Source organism: Dermochelys coriacea, chromosome 10 (assembly GCF_009764565.3).
Source record: "Dermochelys coriacea isolate rDerCor1 chromosome 10, rDerCor1.pri.v4, whole genome shotgun sequence".
In the NCBI taxonomy this organism is placed as follows: Eukaryota; Metazoa; Chordata; order Testudines; family Dermochelyidae; genus Dermochelys; species Dermochelys coriacea.
In genome coordinates, this window is record NC_050077.1 from 48,321,074 (window position 1) to 48,344,229 (window position 23,156).

The following is a 23,156-nucleotide window of genomic DNA, read 5'->3' on the forward strand; positions in this document are numbered from 1 at the left end:
CTAGGTATAGCCTTCTGACCCTGACTTGTGTGATCAGTTACAGTTTTCTAAACCTGACTTTTATAATCAAATTTAAGTTAGATTTAATATTATAACTGTTTTGTTTGTTTGGCGCCCCTTGTATGGTTATTACCTGGCAATAAATAACTCATGGTTAAGCTGATAGCTTCTCTCTCTCTCCCTCTCCCCCTCATGGATGGTTTTTGGCTTCCCCATTCGCTCTGCAGCAACGCTCCTCATACCTAAGCTAAAGATCCCTGCAGCGCCCAAAAATTCTGTGGGGTTTGCTCATCAAGTGGGTTACTACCAGTACTATTGTAATGTGAAAGTGGGGATAGGGACATGCTGAACCTGGGACATATGAGGGTGGCAGATTTAAAGTACTGCTTCACCCAACCTGCTCAGGCGTGCTCTATTGCAGTGCAGTGCCCATGGCATAGGACGGTGATAGCTTGGAGGTTCTGTTCGACCCAGCCTGCTGAGTCCAAGAGCATATGAGAGTGACAGCTTGGAAGCGTTGCTCGACCCACCCTATTGAGTTCAGGGACATATAAGGGGTCAGCTTGGGAGTGCTGATTAACCAGGTCCTGTCAGACGCGCTCTGTTAATGTGCGAGTCCGTCCGGCTGATTCTGGGGCTGGAAGAACCTAGCCCTGGGGAACTCAGGTCCTGCAAGATAGCTCCACTGGGAGGGAACTTGCAGCCGGGAGAAGTAGACCTCCGTATGAGAACACAAGTGACAAGCAGTATATTGATAGAATTACAGAACCTCCCCCCTCCACAGAAGAGTAACCCTAATAAATTAGCATATCCCAAAGCAACAGGCAAATCTGGTAACACCAGAGAGATTGGGATAAAGGAGTTTACCTGTGACTCTCAGTGCAAACCAGGCTTCCTCCACAACAGTAGAGTTTGATGTTAACAAAAAGAAATCTACATCAAGTTTAAGGTGGAGCCCTGTTTTACATAGGATGGATGTCTACTTCAGTTTCTTTACCAATAATAACCCAAGAATCATCTTGATATGTAGAGCAATTCATGATATTTTAAGAGAATATGAAGTTTAGACAGGTGATGAACCAGCCAGGAACTCAGAGATAGTGGAGGAGTAAGACGTGAGGGTAATTAACCATTGGCACAATTTACCAAGGGTCAGAGTGGATTCTCCATCATTGACCATTTTTCAATTAAGATTGGATGTTTTTTTCTGAAATATATGCTCTTCTAGGATTTATTTTGGGGAAGTTCTCTGGCCTGTATTATACACAAGCTCAGACTAGTTGATCTCTTCTGGCCTTAGAATCATGAATCTATGAACAAAAGATCTGCCAGATCAGATTGGAGCACTGGTCTTTCAAGTCTGGCACCCTGTCTGAGACAGGAGGCACTAATTAAGGATTCAGAAGATGACCAAAATAATAAATAATAATAATAATAATAATAATGCCCTGAACAAGTTGTGCAACGATGTGACAATGGGAATTAATTCCTATCTGACCCCTGCAGGAACAACCTGCATGGGATCTGATTAACCTCACTTAGATTTCATCACTACAAATCTTTCATGTGATCTATAAGGAGAGAGAACATTGTGGTGAATGCTCAGGAGCTAGGAACTGTGGAGTTCTAGTCCCAGCTCTTATACTGATTCCTGTGACCTTGAGCCAAGTCATTCAAACCTTCTGTGGCTCAGTTTCCCTAGCTGTAAAATGGTGATTACAATTCCTACTTCACAGGGGTGTTCTGAGGATTGATTTATTAAAGACACTTTTAAAATATAACGCAAAGTATATCTTTAAAAAAAAAATCCAGGCCCCTTTCTCCACTGTTTAAAACCTAGCTATCATGTTTTACTCTGATTTTATACAGAAGCCAGTTGCTGAGGCTGACTTCATGTTGTAATGACCAGTGGTCTCGTAATGAATGTCCATGAGGACCCATGCCACTTCAATGGGGCTCAGCACAATGGGTCTACCTGCCTGCCTGGAGCTCACTGCAAGTGCAGGGCACCGGGCTTTCTTTTTACTGAAACCAGAACCTGGCAGAGCCCTGGATTTTATACAGCTCCAAACCAAGCAGATCTGATCTATAGATCTATGCTGGAAGCTGCATTTCCCTTCCTCTGCTCCCAGGAATACCAGATAGAGATAGATCCTTGGCTGGACTGAGGACCACTCTGGACTGCTCAGAGGACACTGGTCTAAGCTTGGGCAGAAAAAGGAGCTGCTGTGAGTCCACAATGGTAGCAGAGAAGAGTGGGAACAATGAGGTGGGGAAGGGGGGCGAAGACAGCTGGGTACGGGAAAGGGAGAGAGCCAGGCACTGCAGGCAGAAGCTGTGGACACAGAAGTGTTAAAGATACAGACTACAAGAGTTCTCATCTTTAAAGAGCACAGGAGTATGGGAAAATCAGAGCTGGCTTGAATCAGCAGCACAACCCATCCCCACCAGCTTTCCCCACCTTCCCCTCATATCCAGGATTAAATTAACACCACCCCCCCTAAAATTCACAGCACAGTCCCTATATTTATAAGTATGCAACATCCTCCTGCAGTGATGCAACCCAGTGACAGGAAGATACAAACGTCACGGGGAGGAATGGGGCGTGGGAAGCATAAAATCTTAAATCCATCCTTGGAGAGAGTGAAGTGAAGAGGGCAAAACAGGAAAAGGGGGTGGTCCCAGTTTAAAATGGGTGAGGCAATAATCCCAGTCATCCCCTCATACCACTGCCACAGCCCGGGGGTGGTGGTGGGGGGGGGGGCGGGCAGCACCTCACAAATATCCAGTAAGGCTCGCGGCACACCTGACGAGGTGGACAGCCCCATTCTGCAGAAGGGGAAACTGAGGCACAAAGACATAGCCACTCCCTCCCAAGGTCACACACACAGGCTGGCCCAGGAAGAGATGCCAGCTTCCCTGAGCACAAGCTGCCCTGCGGAATCTCTCGGGAGCTGGCGGGGACAGGAAGCAGATTCTACTGAGCAGCAGCCCCTGGAGCAGCTGGGGACACACGGTCTGCGGGAGAGTTGAGTCTTTTCTCGCCCGCCCCACTCCCTAAAACATTACGGGAAGGAGGAGGAGGGAGAAGGGAGGGGGAAACGTCTCTGCACAATTTTCAGTTTCACGTCGCCGCCCCCACTCAAAAGAATAAAAAGGGTCGGGATGATTTTGGGGGTGGGGTGGGGGGATAAAAGGTGGAAAGGGGCACAGATTGGAGACCCCAGGAACACCCCGGGCCTGCCCCCGCCGGGTCCGACACTGAGGCCCCCATTTGGCTGGGGGTTCAGCCCTCCTACAGCAGCCCCTAGTGGGGGGCTGGCCCCCCATCGTCCCCCTACACACCCCATGCACAACGGGGGACCTGGGGGGCTACGGGCGATTGTGGATGGTCCCGATTGTTTTTGCCGTTCGGGCCCCTGGGCGGCGGCTGCCACCGGAACAAGGGGGCCCCCAACTCCTCCCCCCGCGCTGTTCGTCCTGGGGCGGGGCGGCGCCCCCTGCGTGGAGCCCTATGGGGTGGGGGCGCTGGGGGTCCCCATGGGGCCCAGCCACCAGGCCGGGGCCTAGGCCGCGGCTCCCCCAGACCATCCCCGAGCCGCCTCCTCCCCGCCCCCGCACACCCTGGAGCCCCCGGCCCCAAATCGGGGTGATCCCCCCATTGCTTCCCATGGAGGGGATAATACCCCTAGGGGAGAGAGCCCCGGGACCGCCGGAAGGGAACCAGCTCCCCGGAAGGGAGGCTAGGCTAGGCTATGGGGTCCCCCCACCACGACCCTTTCCCAATCGGAAGGGCTGGGGAGCCCCCCAGTTCAAGGCGGAGAGGGGAGAACAAAGGGGATGTAGCGAACGTGGGGGGCACCGGGGGCACTAATCCAGCCCCTCGAGGCACCAGCCCCCCGCTAGCACCCACATCTCCAGAGCTCAGAGAGAAAGCACTGGGGAGATGGGGAGCAGTATGTGCCCCCCACTTGCCTGTTCCCACAAGACCCTTCCCCCGGAATCCCCCTGGTCGGATCTGCGCGCGCCCACCCCCTGCCCGCCCTGCTTTGGGGCGCCCGGAGTGGGGGTACGGCTTTACCTGCTCCTCCTCCGGGCTCAGCTCTGCGGCCATCCTGCTGCCGCAGCTCCTCCTGCTTGCAAACTGCTGAGGAGGAGGCGGCGGCTGCTCCTTTGGAGTTTTTAAACCAGGGCTTTCAAACATCGACCAGTCTGACTCAAAAGCAGCAAACCGGCCCCCTGTCCCCCAGCCAACACCCCGGAGAGGGCAGCTGGCCACCCTCCCAGCCAGGGGCCCCTCAAACACCCCGCTCAGCTGGGGACGCTGCTCCTGAGCTCCCAGGGAGCACCCATTAGTCTCTCTTGTAGATTAGCTACACACTTGGAGGGAGAAAGATTAATGCAGTGATCCCTTCCCTCGAAAAGCTGATGCAACTTGAAAGAAAAAATAAGTTAAAGTTCGGTTTTGTTCCCTTTTAAATTGCAACGATTCTTTTGGTTTCTTTTCAAACCTCAGGCTCTTTTACTTCTTCCTCGGTTTCATAAGAGCTTTTGCAGGTTACAGAAAATTGCACACACAAGAGGGGGGTAAAAAACCCAGCTGCTCTGGAAGTTTCATTCCCCCCACAAAATCTGCTTGCAATCTCTCCAGACTGTGCCTCAATCCGCCTGGGTTTTTCTTCTCTGCCTTTGCAAGATCCCCCTGCTGTTGCTTCCTGACTATAGTTAGCATGAGACCATCAATTCCCTCTCTTCGTTTGTATTTTCCTTTTAGAGAACGAAGCTCTTTCCTGCAGCCTCCATCTCTCGCTTGTCTGTCTCGCAGTCCTTATTCCTCAAAAGCAGCAGAGAGGGAGGAAGGAAGCAAAGAAAACCCGTCCCCCTCCCCTTCTCATGGCCAATACCGCTTCCCCTGGTGAGCCAGCCAGAGCCCCCAGCAACTCCATTCAGAAACTGAGTCTCATTCACAAACAGCGGCAGAGGACAGCCAGGGAGGGGAATCTAAGGGAAGGAGGGAGGCAGAGAGATCTGCATAGCAGAAAGGGGAGGGGGGAAGGAAGAGAGGCATTCCTCCAAAAGAAGGAGAAACAGGAAGCTATCCATTGGGGAAAGGGAGATACACGGAGGAGGCAAAAAAGGAACAGAAAGAGGAATCTAGGGAAGGGAGGGAGAGAGATTCATACAACAGAGGAGTACTTGTGGCACCTTAGAGACTAACAAATTTATTAGAGCATAAGCTTTCGTGAGCTACAGCTCACTTCATCGGATGCATTTGCAGACAGAGGATATCAGAGGATATCAGAAGTCACCCTTTTGCAAGAGAACTTCTGCATATCTGTGAACAGTCCATTAGCTCAACAACCTCTCCCTCATTGTCTATAAGTGACCCAGATGAGGTGTAAATTCTTTCCCTATCATCTCTAGTCTACCAAGCACATTATAGCTAGATCAGAAAACAGCATGCTTGCCCCAAAAGACCTTTGTTCTCTTATGTGTTTGTAAAGTGCCTGGCACACTGTGGGCACAGCTGTTTGCAAGAACTAGCCCACACAATCTAAAGCCTGGATCCAGCAATCAGGTTAATGTAGGTGGGGCTCCTGCACCCCTGTAGATCACTGGTGGAAAGATCTGCCTGAGGGGATCCAGTGGCAGGATGGGGACACAGATAAACAACATGCAGTCAAAGGAATGTGGAAGGGAATTACAAAAGGTGCTCAGATGCTGGGGTGATGAGCAAGACGAAGAGAACAAAAGACAGTGTGACTGAGTGGGTAAATATAGTATGTTTTACAATTATGGATGCTTTCTTCAAGTAAGCCCCATGGGTGCGGAGGTGAATGACACGTAGGGTTAAAAGGCCTCCTTGCCCTTCTCTGTTCAAAAAATAATTCCCACTCTTATTCCTTCCAGTGCAGCCCTATTTGTGGTAGTAGCCCTGAGAGCACTAGCATGGAGTAAACAACAGTCCAGTAGCCACTGGTGTTTTAACTACCATTTTGGCTAAGCCAGAGCAAATCTACATGACATGGTGGTTAAAATGGCAGTGATTGCTGACACCTTATCTACACTAGAGCTCCCACCTTCCTTTCCTACTTCCCCTGGAGCTGAACAGATGTGAAAAAGTGCCTTTTGAGGAGGAAAGAGTGGAAGGTCATGAGAAACTAAAGAACGGCTGGTCAGGGGAAATTCATGCTGGGCCTAAAGAGCTAGCTCATTTGATCTCAACTTCAGATGCCTGCTTTGTGGCTGTTTCCTGTAATCCAATCTGGATTTAACTACGGTTTTTAAAGTAAATCTCCCCTTCTGTTTTCCTCACATCCAAATTCTCTTCCAGAATATACTTGCTTCTTTTTTTTTTAATTCCTTGCTTGAGCACTCCAATACATTCACAAAGAGAAATGATTAGGGTAGATTATTGCAGTCTCTGCAGTCCAAGATCTGACATGGCCCAGACTCCAAGATCTGTGTTACTCCACATCCCTGAGGATCACCCCTCACCAGTTATCAGAGAGCTTCCCCTAGTTCACTCTTATCAACTCCCACTCTTGCATCTGGCCATTATAGAGACAATGCAGATAGATAGACTACGTTGTCTTTAAAAAGTATTGGGATTACAAGAGTTTAGCTTTAGTACTTTCCCATTGTTTACATGTATCTCTTCCCCTTTCCTGTCTACCACAATCCATTGTCTTTACTTACATTGTAAACTATTTGGGGGCAGGGACCATCTTTTTGTTCTGTGTTTGTACAGCACCTAGCACAACAGAGTTCAAGTTCATGACTAGGGCTCCTGGGAGCTACAACAGTACAAGTAAATAATATCTGTCATAGATGTTCATCTTCTCAGAGCAGGGGCCTGGTCTTCCAAGTGTATAATGCCTTGCCCACCAATGGCTCTTAATGGTGATTTTTGTGCTGTATATTACACTGACCTCTCTGGCACTTGCACTTTGGGGTCGGAGTGACACAATTTGTCAATTGCCTGACATATCAGGATCCACAAGAAGCAGTGGTCAAAGAGATCCACCACACCTCCTCCTTGTAGCATGTTCTGAGGGGGGGGGTGGTCACTCCTATTATATATGAAATAAAAATAAATATTTACCTACTAAATTTCTCACTGGCTTAGAGGTTGATGGAGAGAAACAAAAATCCTCCTCTTGAGTTCACTTACACTGTGTAAGTTACACACTGATATGCACAATATTCATATCTAGAATGATAGATAGATGATTGATTCCCTTGTAGAGGAACAAGACCAGCCGTGAACTAAATCAGCAGTCGCAATTTTTTTCCATACCATTTCACCATGTCACAACAAACATGTTACAGGTCCCATTTCCAAGGAAAGGGAGGGTGGTCACCACTTCCTCGAATCCATTAACTAGATCTACCTCAGTGACAGGCACTTTAAAGTCTGGGCAGATAGTTCTACTTATATAGCTGAACAGTAGTTGCTGCTCGTGGGGAGTGGGACAGCCGAGTGCTAAAGGGCTTTTAAAAAAATGTCTTCAGAGCTTTGATTCAGAGCAGTTTTCATGCTAATCGCTGCACACTGCCTCTGAGGGCATGTCTGGGTACTGCAACAGGGCTTGCTCAGAAAGCTATACCCCAACTGGCCTCAGTGGCTGTGGCAGGGGTGGACATTTTGTTCCGCTGACAAGGGCTGCACTGGCAACTTGCCTGCAGCCGGAGGGTTGGTATTTAACTTGCAGGAAAATGGAGCACAGGGCAGCTATCTCCATCTTTTCCATGGAAGCGAGGCCTGTGGAGGCTGAAGATCCTGCCAGCTTACAGAGCTCTGAGCTGGGGCTTGATTGTAGGCCACCTCTCCACACTAAAGATGAGCACACCTCTAGAAACCCTCAGGCCACACTTTGGCTAGCTCTGCTATACTGGGCTTTGGCATTACATCCTCACAGGCTCTCCCCACTTTCCCAGCTATGTCCTTGTCACTGCCTCAGCAGGTTCCTGTTGCATCTGGCAATAAATTACTTTGCCACTGCAGATACAAGGAATGGAGGCAGCTGCTTGTTCCACCTGGAGCAGGGTGGAGAGCGCTCTGTTACCAGCATCTCACCCAACAGCTGTGAGTTTATGGAAACAGAATGCTTTGCAGCCAGGGACTTTTGTTTAACACCTTCTCCTCAAACACACCCTTTCATTTTCAGCGTTAATTGTAACATAAAGATTTACTCCTGGAGTCTGCTAATATTTTTAAAGCAGAACTATGCAGCACTATCGGCAAGGGATCCTCTACAACATATAAAGACAGTTTCAGTTTCCCCCTTCTATCAGAAAAAAAACTTTTTTCTTCCTACTGTATTTCATACTGATGACTCCCCTCTTTGCTGGAGGACCTTGGAAAGCTCTGTGAAGGACAGCATACAAGATAGTAACCGGAGCTGCAGCTTTCGCCTTCCCAAAGCAAGCAGCCAGGGATGCTTAGCCTTAGATTCAGATTTCTGGATGATTAAATAAATTACCACTTTATTGCATCTGAAAAGCACCCTGATTAGGGGCCCAGGCTTCCAGTGTGACTCTTGCACCAACCAGTTGGATTTTGCCATCAGAATCTGAGATTCACAGAGAGCAACAGCAGTATTTTTCATAAGCCTGTCACTGGTTTAGGCTTCAGCAGGTCTTAGGACACTCATTATCTCACATACTTTCTCCATCCTTCACTGTGCAGGGAAGTGGGGGGGAGGTAGTACAGCCCTCCCATCTGCCAAGTTGTTAATAAATAATAAACAGCAGTTTGAAGAAGTCTGTAGCATATTCAAGCCACATGTTAACAACCAAATTCATTCACACACCTAAGGCATGATTTCCTATGTGTGTGAATGAAGGGGGATAATAGGCCAACATTCTCTTCCATGCTAAGTTTTCAGTATAGTTATTACAGTTCCTGCTGCCCACTTGTATTATCAATATCAGCTGTACAATCAAACCACTACAAGCCACCCACACTCTTGGCAAAGAAGCCAGCATTTTCTGGGGAAAATGGGGGTGGGTGGGGGAGTATATAAATTGATCTACTGTCTACACATAAAGAATCATTCCTAGTACCAGGGTGCTCATCACCTACAGTACATAATGCAATTTCTCTTCATAACCAAGCAGAACTATCATCATGGAGAATCAGGTACATCACCTGCAGTAGTATTTATAGTATGAAATTTCAGCCACCCCTTTTAACTTGAGTGGGCTGGTTGGAACTATAACTCGTTTGCTGTCTGCATAACATAATAAAGAGTTCAAACCTGTAGGTTAGCATACTGGCCTTTTATCCCCAGTGAAAACCTAGTTTGGGTAACCAGTCAGTTGAGTTTGGTGGTCTCACCCTAGCAGATACTCATTTTAATGATAAAACTAGGGCCTGATCTACCTAAAAATTAGATCACCTAGCTACATGGCTCAGGGCTGTGAAAAACTTCATACCCTGTGGGACGTAGTTATGTTGACCTAACCCTTACCACAGAGCTGTTGGGTTGATGGAAGAATTCTTCCATCAACCTAGCTGCTACCTCTCAAGGAGATTGGTTTAATATAGCAACAGACAACACCCTTCTGTTGCAGTACCAAGTGTAGACATACCCTGGTACATATCAATGCAGTTGAAAGTCTGTATACAAGAGAGGGCTGGGACTGAAATAGCAGCGAGAGCATGAGATAAGGACTAAGGTGCATTGATAGAGTTGTGAAACTCAACCATACATAGTATTTTCCTGGTTTCAGTTAGTGCTATAAAGTGCCTGATCCAAAAATAACCAATTTTTACATACAAATGTAAAAGATACCAGTTATCTAAATGATAATCCATACTATAAGAGAGACTGAAGAGTTAATTGTTCTGTGAAACATTTTATTCTACACATTCAACCACACACACACAAAAAATTCAGCCTGACTTGGGCATTTCCCCTACTGCAAAAAAAGGGTCAGAGAATAAAATTATGCTGAATTCTTTTTGCACACAGCCATTTTTGGATACAGGGGCCTGGTCTGATGCAAGGAAATTCTGTTTCTCAGTAACATGTGGGTGTCAAACATAAAGACTTCAGATTTTAGACTTATAGTGCAACATTCTGAAACTAGAATCAGACTGACCACAAAACTTTCATTGAAAAGGCCTTAAGTGCAAACCACTGGATTGGAGGTGGAAATGCCCCCGACTTTCAGCCTAGTAAGGTGTGTCTGCGGCCTGGTATTTGGTGTTCAGTTTACAAACAGGCATCAGAATCCTGCTCCGAGAATGGAGTTTTGCCATGGACTTCAATAGGAACAGGATCAGGTTCTAAATGAGTAACCATGCAGTTTGGCACAGGCTGCAATCCCAAGAGCAGGTTTCCTCAGCAGGTAGGACTAAACCTTACCATCTCCACAGACTTGACAGTCCTTGCAAAAACTGTGTTAAAGCTGACCTATTTCCCTTAAAGGCACTTAAAACAGAGCCATCCAATGATCATCATTATCCTCCTCCCAGCCAGTATGAGCAGCAATGGAAAACGAGAAGGCTGCGCTGTGGCCCCTCACCCTCTCAATAAAACCATCCCATTACAGTAGTCTAGCTCTCCATCTGGCTTGCTGTCTCAACTTGGCTGTTGGGAGATTCTGCTGGACAAAGGGTAGACAAGTGTTCCAACTCATAATGTCCATTCTCAGCCACCTCCTTGGAGCTCAAGCATCCCTCTTCTCCTGCCAGCTTTTTACTCTTCTTATGCTCAATGATCTGCTGGAGCTGGTGCCCGGCGTAGTCTGGTTTGGCAGTTAGCGGATTAGCTGGCACAGTCATCCCAAGGATGTCTGATACCATGTAGGGTCGGAGCCAGCCCACCAGTGGGGTGCTGCCAGGGCAGTAGTGTGTTTGTTTGTGGTAGAAAAGGAGCCCATCTATCTGTAAGAGGCAGAGAGAGAGAGAGAGATACACGGAATGGGCAGCATTTACATCAGGGGACAGAGGCATTTCAGGTGTAAGTGTGCACACAGACAGATCTGAAAGCAAATACATTTGACTTTTGATGCTTCCCAGCTTTACTGATCTCTTTTCACTTTCAAGCTAAAACCACCAGACATTTTATTTGATTATTTCAGACAATGAGATAAACGAAGGAAGAGGAAAGTGGAAACCGAAGAGTTCCAATACTATCAGATTAGCGCCCCTTTTGATAGGAATACAATTAAATGCTGAATGGGTCACGTCCATCAGATTATTAGAGAAACACAACAAATAGTTAGGCTAATGTCAGTTGAGCAGCTAATATCAGTGGTTTTGGTTTGGTTGCTATGCTCCTGCACTGAAGAAACTCAAGCTGATTTTTAATAAAGCAGCCTTACTGAAAGAACATTTCAGCATTTTTTGTTTGTTTGTTTTGTTTTTAAATTAAGGAATAGGACATCTTGGAAGTGATTAGTCAGAGGCAGTGATGCCAAGCAGTCCTGATCTGTCTTCTGCTCCTGTTCCTTCAGCTTCCTCATGCTCGATAAATTCTTAATGAATCCCGGAGGTAATGAATGTTCTTATCTCCCACTCAAATCGATGGCAGTTAAGGATCCTCTGTACTTGAAGGATCAGGCCCTAAGCCTTTTGCTACCACTGCAATTCAAGCACTGAAGCTGGCTGATGTTACCTTTTAGCCTCTTTTCCATTTAGATTTACCCTGCACACTAAGGATTTTCAATTATCCCTTCCACTGATTCCCATAGGTGCACTTGGTCAGATTAGACCTTACCTTCGGATTTCTTAATGTTTGGGGTGGGGGGGCTCCTTTTAGCAAAGCCGATTGAGCTCTAAAAGGCAATTTGTGTGTGAGCAAAGACGCTGTGCAGAATAACTGGGGAAGAGAGAGGATTACTTGGTTATCGATCACTGTGGGGGGTCTGGCAGAAAAATCCCATGGACGGGGACTTCTGTGTTAATCAAACATGAACCAAAGCAATGAGATTCATATTATGCTTGGGCAAGATCCCTGAATATTCCGAATGCAAACCCACACATGGGGGAAGTAAGGGATGACTCGGGAAAAGGGAGCTCCTGCCGTGACCACACTTTGCCATGCGGACACATGTAATACGTTCCAGATAATGCACAGCAAGCTGTCAATAAGAGGCCATACTAGCCACCCAAGTAGGAGAGAGTCTTTAAGTAACTTTGGGACTCTGCTAGGTAGGGACCCAGGGAAGCTCCTTCAATTGCATTCCTTTTATTTCAAGATTGCAGCACATGGGTAGAGTCTCAATAAGCTGGGCCAAGAATCAGATAGATCGAGACAAGTCATGTCCTCTCAAGAGTATTTTCTGTAAATTATTTCAGTTTCTATTTTCATTCCAGCCAATTTAATTGGCTGTCTGTCTCTACACTGAATCACTGTCCTGACGCCAGCCAATTCAGAAAGAAGGTTAATGTTACTGTTTGGACAAGACTGATCTTGATAGGAAACTGGCATGGAGGCATTTTATTTTTTTGTGGCCAACATTTTCAAACTTGAGTGCCTCAAGTTAGGTTCAGACTTTGACACCTAAGTAAAAGAAGCTTGTAATTTTCCAAAGAGCCGAGCTCCTGCAGCTCCAATTGACTTCAATAGGATTTTCAATTACTTCCATCAGATTTGTGCAGGCTCAGCATCTCTGAAAAACAGACTCATAAATCACTTTTATTTAAGAGGCCAGTGGACTGATTAAAAGCCCATTGAAATCAACAGAAAGACTCCCACTGACCTCACTGGGCTTTGGATCAGGCCCTAAATTTGGGGTCAGAAGCTTCACTTCAGGGACAGGGATTTGAAAAATTTGGCTAAACTCACTGCCATCACATTCAAGAAATCATTCAAATAGCATGAGCGCTATATGTTTCTCCATAATTAACGAATGGGGAAAATTCACCTTTGCATTCTTGAAGCAGCCAAACATAGCAAATTCATTTGGTTTTCACTGGATGCAGTCCATAAGAAGGCTTGGTCCACCTGCAGCCCTTACGCAAGTTTTAATTATTTTTGTCCCATGGATGGTATCCATGCTACATTACAGGGACTTCATGAGCTCCCTCTGGTGGCAAATTTAACACAGTCGTTCATTCAGTTTTCTTTAGTGAATGCTTGGTGACCTATTTCTGTGTCAGTACTGGCTTAGGAAGAGAACTCAGAGCTACAGTTAGAGCCAAATTAGACAAGAGTCAGCTTGATGACCCAGCATGTTGATGCACTAGCCTTTCACAGCTGGAAACCTGGGGGCAAATTGTGACTGGGGTACATGAGAGAGTTTGAAAGACTCAATTTCCCTCTCTGGATTTATTGAGAATTTCAGTGTCTTCCTGGTACTTTCTACTCCTCTTTCAGTGGGGTTCTACATTCTACATTCTACAGCTCTTTTCCAGGGGGAGATGTCTAAAGGCAGAATTAAGCTTTCTGGCCAAAAATGTCCCTGAGGCTGCCAGCTTCTTCAAGTTTCAGCAGTCAAGAGAGCCTATTGGCTGAAAAATCATAAAGGCTTAATAGGTGTTCTGTGCATTCTGCTCTTTGCTTAGTACAATTCCAGCACAAGACCTGGCACTGCCATTCAGAGGACTCAGATTTGCTGACCAAATCTGATGACTATCTTTGCCTTAACAAGAAGGCATCAGACAGTCCATTGTTACCAGCAAATCTAGCATTTGCTTGTCAGTATGTTTCAGTCTGCATTTGTTGTAATTGCTTACATGGGCCTAGAGATCTCAAGAGATGCAGTTGAGAGTCAGTGAGGCATTTGGCTTGGGGTACTTGAGAAGAGTGGTTGTCTCCCTATCTATCTAGGTTCATATATGGTCACCACCACTGTAACATCTAAACATCTCAGAAACAGGTGAATCTGTCCTCACCACACAAGGCAGGGAAGTATGGTTATCCCTGATTACAGATGGAGAAAAGATGCAGATGGATGAAGTGAATTGTCCAAGGTAATACATGGTCTCTGTGGCAGAAGTGGGAAATGACTGCAGGCTCCTGAGTCTCAGTTTAGCGCTTTAACCATGAGACCATCCTTTACTGTTGGTCCATTGTATGAGAGCCAGGCTGCAGCTGAGTTGGCTTCCAGCATGTCTGCAGAAGCCACAATTCCCAAGTAAAATTAGACATGCTGCCCCAAATGCAGCTTCTCTCCTTACAGTACATCCTTAAAGCCACCACCCCCGCCCCCCAAGCCCCTATACAACACACAGCTCTGTTGTTACTGAGCCACAGCATGGTCCCAAGTTCCCAGTCCCTCCACCGAAGGCAGAAAGCCCTCTTACCTCAAAGGGGAAGTCCATGGCCAGCACCTCACATAGGCTCTCTGCGGTGCAGGGGAAACTCTGCAGGCCCACAAATTTAAACTGAAAGAGTAAGAGAGAATTGAAGCAGTTAGTGCATTCTCTTCCACTGGCCATCTAAGTGTTGCAAAGCTTTGGGTTCTGGAGATAAAGCGACAGGACTTAATTGTTCAGAGGTGCCGATTACCTGCAGTTCAAGTCAATGGTACATGCAGGTGCCCACCACTTCTGAAAACCAGCCCAATGATCTTTTTGTTACTCCTGTTTCAGCATGAGCACAAGTAGCATCTCTTGAATGTCGATGAACATATTCGCCGCTGACATAAGATGCGTATCCAGTGAAATCAACAGAGACGTGCCCACTTATGCCTGCAGTGAGTTTTGCCCCAAATTGCTCTCTGAGCATATCACTGATCGCACAACTAGCTCCGCCTGGTTTACAGTTACTAGTTTCATAGCCCCACAGGGGTGCATGGCACCATATAAATCAGACTCCCGGCTCTGAAGAGCTTACAATCTATGGGTTCAATCCTAAAAAGACTTACTACTGGGTACAATACTTCCCACTGAAAAACCCTACTGAAGTGAATTACTCGTGGCGGTGAGCACTACACCTCGTAGCAAGTGTTTATAGGAACAAGCTCCATGTTTCTGTTTGCTCAGCAGAGACCTGGGCTGGCGGAGGGTTTGGTTTTTTTTTTAAAACCTCCTTTAGACCATGGCTCACATATGCAGCAGTAAGCACTTTAATAGAACAGGGAACAGATCTTCAGTCAACAAGGTGCTTAAGCACATGCCTAACTTTAAACTCAAGAGTAGCCCACCTGGATTTCAAGAGTGAGAGTATTCAGGAACAACTTTTCAAAATAACAGCTCAGTGATCAGGGGCCTTTGATGTGTTGTCATCATCTCTCATTGGAGTCAGCGGAAGTTGAGGGCACTGTACTGCACAAAAACTGGCTTCATCACAGCCTCAGTCCTTTCAACTTCATGCATTCAGCGCAGCTCAGTAAAGGAAGGGCTGGTGCTTTACGAATCTCTGGTTCTGCCTCAAACTCGACCCCTCAGACAGAAAGCAAGTTGTTGAGAGCAGGTGAGGCTCTCTTCTAACATCAAAAGAGGATTCCTAGCGGAGAGGAAATGCACACTAATGCTGTCCCTGGGGAAACCTCGCTGGTTTTCCTTTACATCTGCATTTCAGTCAGGGAGACTAAAAGTGGCATTGCAGTCAGTTAATACCCTGCAGCCCAGATCTCCTCCAGCACTTAAGGTGGAAAGTGCAGGTTTAGTGTTTTTAAAATGTTTTGTTTACATCCTGAATGTGTATCTCATTTCATCAGAAGAACATTTCAGTGACTGAGTGGTGACATGTGGAGGATCAAACCAATCATACCAAAACACAGCCCATTCTGAATAGGAGAGTTAAACCCACACTCTCCTTGCGCTCTGGATACAAAGGACTTACTGGATTAATTCTGCTTTTCTCTGCCAGCCCTTCCTCTTCTTGTATCTTAGAATGAAGCCAGTAGAATCGGAAATCTGTCTGGAGAAGGGAGAAGACACACAGGGTAGTGATCATCCATCCCAAACACTGGGGAGTCTACTATGGTGCCTCATGGCATCCACCTACTGCAGATTCCACTGAATCCCCGATATCTGACACAGTTCAGAGAACAAATGACACAATGAGGCTCCCTCCAGTAAGGAGGGGGGTTGAATGCACTGGCTCGGGCGAGGAAAGGTCCAGTACCTGACAGTCATAAACAGGATGCCCCCTCCAACACATCACATCAAGGATGTAGTACGTCTGGTTCACTTCGCTGTAGATACAGTCCAAGATCGTGTAGTCTGTACATACAAACATAGGTGATCCATGCATGGAGTGTTATCGACTCAGGACTACATATTACAGCTCTGACACTATCAGGACTTTTACTACGGCTTGGACTGGAAGAACTCTGCCCAACACAGCACAACATACAGAGCAATCTTCGCTCCCATTCCAGCTTTGGAAGCTACTGCAATAGAATCCAGCACTGACCTTGCTCGGAGGGGCACAGGAAAGACACCATTCTGCTGACTGGAGTCAGTGAACATGCAGGGCAGACTGCTAGGCGGAGGAACCAAACTGTAATGAGGAAGCTATGGATCCACTGGAAAAGACGTCCATGCATTCACAACCCCTCTTAAATAACAGGATCAATGCAACTTCGTTTAATATTACGAAGGGCAAGTTACAGGGACGGACACAGACACACACTTTACCCATGGGAATACTAGACAGCCTACCAGTGCAGAGGGACTTGTGTTAACACAGAGACAGCTCTGGCTTTTAAGTGGGAAAAGGATGTGGAGGTTGTGAGCCTGAGTTCAACCAATATCACACTTCTCCCAGAGAAACTGATCTCAAAATAGTGAAAAAATACCCAAAATATTCCCCGTACATCTCACATAATGATGTAAATGGATAGACATGGAGGGTGGGTTACCCTCTAGCCACAAGGAAAGCCTAGTCCTGCTGGGCTGGGGCAGCCCATGACTAAATACACACAGAGAAGCAGGCCAGGTCTCTCATACCGATTTTGAAGGCCTCTTCAGATCATTACCTTTTCCAGTTGCCGAATTGCGCCTGTTTCCCCCTGGCAAGAGGGAGGGGAACCTGTTGACACAAAATCCACTCTTGGTATAAGCTGCAGTGGAGCCCTGCAGGGAAATAGAGAAAGTCAAAACTGCCCCTGCTGCTGTTACACTGCAAGCCACGGGTCTGACTGTACTCAAGGCTTTAAAACACAGATCCAGGTACAACCCCAGACTTGTCCCATGTACCTTACAAGATGGGACTGTATTTTAATAGCATCTGGGGACCACTGTATTGAAATCAGGCCCCACAGCATAGATGATTTTAGATATACTCCCACTAACATCAGTAGCAAAACTTCCCTAGGAGCAGGATCGGGCTTTTTGCAGTGTTGGCAGGAAGAGGACTACCAGAATTCATGGACAAATATCTGATTTTATTAGGATGGACGGACGGGCGCACATGTGCACACACACAGAGTTCCACTACTGTGCTTTGTGTGGTTGATACACACTATGATCTCTTACCCTGGATGCCACAATCAGTGCCCTTTTCCCCATGGGACACATCACCAGGATCCATTCTTGTTCCAGATCTGGGGGGACATCAATCAGCCACTCTGATAGCATTAGCTGTAGGGTTACATAGCAACACTGTTCATGATGACAGGTTTCAGAGTAGCAGCCCTGTTAGCCTGTATTTGCAAAAAGAAAAGGAGTACTTGTGGCACCTTAGAGACTACAAATTTATTTGAGCATAAGCTTTCGTGAGCGTCTAAGGTGCCACAAGTACTCCTTTTCTTTTTGCTGTTCATGACGACACTTGAGAACTGAACAAATACTTAGAGGTCAAGAAACACAAATAATGGTCCTGCTTTCTCCAACTAGGCCTAGAACTGCTTTGGTGACTTATAGTTCACAGCCCCATGCATCTAAATGGACACCTACGTGGCTATCTGACCTCTTTTTAATAGCACTGAACAGTCCCATAGGGAATGACAGAAGGTCTCAGAGTGAATTGAAAGCTGTTGGTGTCAGTCAGTGAAAACATTTATAAGAGTGGATTTATAACAGGGGTAAGGAAATGTGTTGCTACTTTGGGAAACACTTTCACTCTATCTTACATACCATCCCTACTAAAATTTCACCATTGGATTGGGCATCCTCCCACACATACTTATCCTTGCAGTTTTCATTCACACACACTTCCCCCAACCCTGCAGTTCTGCCCTGATTGCAGATGAGCTTTCACCTGTTGCCTATAAGCACTGTGCACGAATGTACGCAGTGCTCACCCCTGCATGCAGGCCACACTCACCCCATGCGTGCACTTTCCCACACAGACACATGCACACTCTCATTCTCAGTAGCAGGCCCATCATTTCCCTGTGCTATGCATCCCTGCTCACTTGGTTAGCATAGCGTTTTGGCAACTTCTTGCCCACGTCAACGTCCATATCCTCATTGCCTGCATCTTCACCTTCCTCCTCCTCCTCAGCTCCAGTCCAGTCATCCTCTGCCAGTCTCCTGGCATGGTTCACATAGTCCAATCGCTTACTGCAGGAGAGAACAGAGAAACCCACTTCCCTCTCTGAAAGGAGCCATGGCCATTTCCGCCCTCCCACGCACCCTGGAATGCTGCGCCTGAGACCAGTGAGCAAGGCGCTGAATACATGTGCTTGTTAGGGAATCATACACGTAGCCAATGAGGATTCTCAGCTGTGCCCTTTGAGACCATCCACACACGAGCCAGCCAGAATACCAGAACAACTGTTTTCTAACTTTAACAACAGACTGTGGGTTGTGGAGCTCCGGCATCTATCCCCCACTGCACAGCTCAGTGCTGGAGTTATTTGGCCTCTGCCTTAACATACCCAAAGCATGAGTAGAACACACAGCAGTCGCACATCCCATCACAGAGCATTCTTGTTCTGGGAAGACACAGCTATAAGCAACCCAAGCGGGTCATCCTCAAAGCTGCACCTCAGAGCACGTTCCCAGATGGCACAGGGACGCCCCACTCTCCATCTGCTCCGATTCCCGTGCATGCTCTCCCCTCCCCTCCATGCAAACTGCCATATAGGCTATGCACACGGACACGCCATGTGGAGTTTTTCCTTCTAGCTCCGTGGCTTCTAAGCAACTATACATTCTCACAGCAGTACCAAGGGACCGTTCCTGACTCACTGGTACCAGCCTCCCCCAATCTCCCAGCCCAGCAGCTATACGTGATAGCACTAGTTCCATCCTTCAAATATGCCAACACCTGGGTAAGTGCTGGAGCACACCAAGGCCAGCCTTCACACTCACAGGACACTACAGGGAATAGATGCCACATATCAAAACACCATTGATAAAACACCTGGCCTATAAGATCAGGGCAGACAGAGACAAGTCCCTAGAGTAGCTTTAAATGGACCACCAGCCAAGGGGAAAATGCCATCAGTCATGGGACCCTTACGATTTCTGAAGTTCCAGGAGCCGACGTCTCCTCTCCGCCTGCTCCAAGGAACTGTACTTGGATTTGTACTGTGCCAGTCGGGGGTGAGGGGCTGCTGTGCTGTTCAGGTCCTGAGACACTGCGAAGCTGGAAGCTAGTGCCTGGTTCAACTCCTCCATTTTACTATCTGGGAGAGAAAAAGCGAACTGAGTGGAATGTTAGGCAGAGTTCATTTCCTCCCGCCTGAGCAGCTTGGGACGGCTCCCCAGGCCCTCAGCAAGCAAAGGAAGCAGAAAGAATGGTTGGCTGGAGAGGAGGAAAAGAACATGGTGTTTTACAACCCAGCTGAAAGGATTGCAGGATGGGTTAGGAAAAGGGGGTGGGGAGGGACAAACAGAACGAAGGGGAGCCCAAGACACAGATGGAGAGGGTTTAGCAGAAGGAAGAGGAGAGCTGGCGATGGGGCCAGGAGAGATGGCAGGATAGTACTCAACTCTTTACATTGTCGAAGCAGTGTGCAAATATTAATTAACTCTCCCAGCCAGTCCAGGGAGATAAGGAAATAGCATTCCCACATCACAGGAAATTGTGGGGACAGAGGTTAAAGCCAACACTGTCAGGCACCTACATAAAGGTGAAGAGAGTTCAGAAGTTCTGAGCACCTGCCACTCATGGATCTCGATGGGAGACTACGTTTGGTACTCAGCCCCTTGGGACACCCAATCGTTTAATTAGGTGCTTCAATATGGAGGACAATGAAAGTTTGGAAATGTGGGCTCAGGAGATGCAGCTGGGAACAGAACCCAGGAGTCCCCATGCCCAGCCCACTAAATTGGACCATACTGAGGCTCTATAGGGGAGAGGGATGGAGAGATGAGGGGAGAAGTGGAGCAGGGTGAATGGAGGAGAGGGGAATAGGGAGTGGGGGATAGAGGTGGTGGTGGGAGTGAAGGAGAGCGGGAAGAGAGAAATGGGAACAGGGGTAGGGAATGGAAAGGGGTAGTAGAGCTGGGAGGATGGGATCAGAGGGGGGTGGGTGGAGGAGAGCAGAGGTGGGGAAGGAGGGTTGGGGGACAGTGGGGATGGGGATGAAGAGAGCAGGGGAGAGATGGGATCAGAGGAGCGGGGTGGGTAGCAGGGAATGGAGGGGTGGGATGGGAGACAGCTGAGATGAGGATGAAGAGAGCAGGGGAGGGATGGGACCAGAGGAGGGGGTGGGTAGTGGGGAATGGAGGGAAGGAGGAGAACAGAGCGGGGAAGGAAGGGTGGGAGGAGGAAAGCGGAGGAGGAAAGGGAGGGGGATGAACGGGGTGGGGGAGGGATGGGATCAGAGGAGGGGTGGGTAGTGAGGAATGGAGGAACAGGAGGAGAGCAGAGGAGGGAAGAAGGGATGGGATGAAGAGAGCGGGGGAAGGATGGGATCAGAGGAGGGGGTGGGTAGGGGGAAAGGAGGGCGGGAGGAGAGCAGGGGGAGGAAAGAGGGATGGGGATGAAGGGAGCAGGGAAGGAGGGATGGGATCAGAGCAGGGGGTGGGTGGGGGAAAGGAGGGACGGGAGGAGAGCAGGGGGAGGAAGGAGGGATGGGGAAGGAGGGATGGGATCAGAGCAGGGGGTGGGTAGGGGGAAAGGAGGGACGGGAGGAAGGAGGGATGGGGATGAAGGGATGGGATCAGAGCAGGGGGTGGGTAGGGGGAAAGGAGGGACGGGAGGAAGGAGGGATGGGGATGAAGGGATGGGATCAGAGCAGGGGGTGGGTAGGGGGAAAGGAAGGATGGGAGGAGAGCAGGGGCAGGAAGGAGGGATGGGGAAGGAGGGATGGGATCAGAGCAGGGGGTGGGTAGGGGGAAAGGAAGGATGGGAGGAGAGCAGGGGCAGGAAGGAGGGATGGGGAAGGAGGGATGGGATCAGAGCGGGGGGGAAGGAGGGATGGGGAAGGAGGGATGGGATCAGAGCGGGGGGGGAGGAGGGATGGGGAAGGAGGGACGGGATCAGAGCGGGGGGGAGGAGGGACGGGAGGAGAGCGGGGGGGAAGGAGGGACGGGGAAGGAGGGACGGGAGGAGAGCGGGGGGGGGAAGGAGGGACGGGAGGAGAGCGGGGGGGAAGGAGGGACGGGGAAGGAGGGACGGGAGGAGAGCGGGGGGGGAAGGAGGGACGGGAGGAGAGCGGGGGGGAAGGAGGGATGGGGAAGGAGGGACGGGAGGAGAGCGGGGGGGGGAAGGAGGGACGGGGAAGGAGGGACGGGAGGAGAGCGGGGGGGAAGGAGGGAGGGGGAAGGAGGGACGGGAGGAGAGCGGGGGGGGAAGGAGGGACGGGAGGAGAGCGGGGGGGGAAGGAGGGACGGGGAAGGAGGGACGGGAGGAGAGCGGGGGGGGAAGGAGGGACGGGGAAGGAGGGACGGGAGGAGAGCGGGGGGGGAAGGAGGGATGGGATCAGAGCGGGGGGGGAGGAGGGATGGGGAAGGAGGGATGGGATCAGAGCGGGGGGGGGAGGAGGGATGGGGAAGGAGGGACGGGAGGAGAGCGGGGGGGGAAGGAGGGACGGGGAAGGAGGGACGGGAGGAGAGCAGGGGGGGGGGAAGGAGGGACGGGATCAGAGCGGGGGGGGAGGAGGGATGGGGAAGGAGGGACGGGAGGAGAGCGGGGGGGGGAAGGAGGGACGGGGAAGGAGGGACGGGAGGAGAGCGGGGGGGGAAGGAGGGATGGGATCAGAGCGGGGGGGGGAGGAGGGATGGGGAAGGAGGGACGGGAGGAGAGCGGGGGGGGAGGAGGGATGGGGAAGGAGGGACGGGAGGAGAGCGGGGGGGGAAGGAGGGACGGGAGGAGAGCGGGGGGGGGAAGGAGGGATGGGGAAGGAGGGACGGGAGGAGAGCGGGGGGGGAAGGAGGGACGGGAGGAGAGCGGAGCGGGGAATGGGGGGCTGGGATCAGGGGCTGGCAGACGGGAGCGGGGCTAGAAACAGGGCCGGCCGGGGCGGACGCAGAGCCCCGGGCAGCAGAGCCCGGCCCGGCCCGGCCCGGCCCGCCCCGCCCCAGCCCGAAGCTCCGCTCACCGGGCCGCGCTCCAGCCGAGCCGAGCCGAGCCGCGCCGCGCCGCCGCCGTCACGAGGCCGCCGAGGCGGGTTGCGGCCGGGCCGAGCGGCCTCCTGCCCGGCGTGCCTGGCCCCGCCCCGCTGCCTGCGGAGCCTCCGCCGGGCCGCGCGGCCAGGCCTGTCGCGCCGGAGCCCAGGGCGGCCGGGCTTAGGCCCAGCACGGACAGGGCCGGGCGCGGAGCCGCCGCTTCCCGGGGCTTTCCGCGGCTAATTACTCCGCGGAGCGCGCTGAAGTGGGGGTGCCCGCGTCGCCCTCCCTAGAGGGCTGCTGTGCGCAGGGCGCTGCCCGGGCCCAGCCGCGGAGACACGCCGCAGCGCTCCCTGCCCCGTGCTGCCGCCGGTGGCTGCGGGGAGAGGTCGCCGAAAAGAAGAGCCTGGGCCGCCGGGAGCGAATCGCGACGGCGGCTGCTGTGACCTGGCCCCACGGCGCTTGCCGCGTCAGGCCCCGGTCCTGCAAACCCATCGACGTGCTCAGGCGCCTGACGCCCATGGGTTCCAGCACCTAAATCTCTTCGGGCGCGCGAGTAGGCCAAGGGTGCAGCTTAAATAGGCTTGGAAAGGGGTTACACTGTGATCACTAAAAAGAAAAGGAGGACTTGTGGCACGTTAGAGACTAACAAATTGATTTGAGCATAAGCTTTCGTGAGCTACAGCTCACTTCATCGGATGCATTTGGTGGAAAAAACAGAGGGGAGATTTACACACACACACAGACACACACACAGAACATGAAACAATGGGTTTATCATACACACTGTAAGAAGGAGAGT

The 23,156-nt window shown here is 49.9% G+C and overlaps 2 protein-coding genes across 5 annotated transcripts in view; both read right to left on the reverse strand.

Moving 5' to 3' along the window:
* PTPN9 (protein tyrosine phosphatase non-receptor type 9) overlaps positions 1 to 5,191 on the reverse strand; it is a 50,434-nt gene extending 45,243 nt beyond the window's left edge. The window contains exon 1 of one of the 2 annotated variants that reach the window (XM_038418166.2): positions 4,082 to 5,191. In XM_038418166.2, the coding sequence (XP_038274094.1) occupies positions 4,082 to 4,204 (123 nt within the window). In that variant the 5' untranslated portion in view covers positions 4,205 to 5,191. The remainder of the gene's footprint in view (positions 1 to 4,081) is intronic. The other variant, XM_038418165.2, reaches the window with a different exon arrangement.
* Positions 5,192 to 9,848: 4,657 nt separating this feature from the next.
* On the reverse strand, positions 9,849 to 22,902 carry SNUPN (snurportin 1). Of its 3 annotated transcripts, none has more exons than XM_043493750.1 (9): positions 22,802 to 22,902; positions 19,320 to 19,485; positions 18,268 to 18,415; positions 17,387 to 17,491; positions 16,888 to 16,984; positions 16,032 to 16,129; positions 15,747 to 15,824; positions 14,264 to 14,344; positions 9,849 to 10,897 (listed from the first exon to the last, which is right to left on the reverse strand). In XM_043493750.1, the coding sequence occupies exons 2-9, from the start codon at positions 19,475 to 19,477 to the stop codon at positions 10,568 to 10,570; spliced, it is 1,095 nt and encodes a 364-aa protein (XP_043349685.1). In that variant the 5' UTR covers positions 19,478 to 19,485; positions 22,802 to 22,902; the 3' UTR covers positions 9,849 to 10,567. The 3 variants fall into 3 exon arrangements, with proteins under 3 accessions (XP_043349685.1, XP_038274096.1, XP_043349683.1); XM_038418168.2 differs by lacking the exon at positions 22,802 to 22,902 and adding an exon at positions 22,348 to 22,546; XM_043493748.1 differs by lacking the exon at positions 22,802 to 22,902 and adding an exon at positions 19,923 to 21,201 and having other exon boundaries at positions 19,320 to 19,481.
* Positions 22,903 to 23,156: the final 254 nt, after the last annotated feature.

What these genes read in the sequence shown, in the direction of transcription:
- SNUPN (XM_043493750.1), bottom strand. Translation starts at nt 19,477, where the DNA reads ATGGAGGAGTTGAACCAGGCACTAGCTTCCAGCTTCGCAGTGTCTCAG. An exon ending in CACTGATTGTGGCATCCAGG is followed by an intron (nt 16,985 to 17,386) that starts GTAAGAGATCAT and finishes ATTTCCCTGCAG; the next exon opens with GGCTCCACTGCAGCTTATAC. An exon ending in CAATTCGGCAACTGGAAAAG is followed by an intron (nt 16,130 to 16,887) that starts GTAATGATCTGA and finishes TTGTATGTACAG; the next exon opens with ACTACACGATCTTGGACTGT.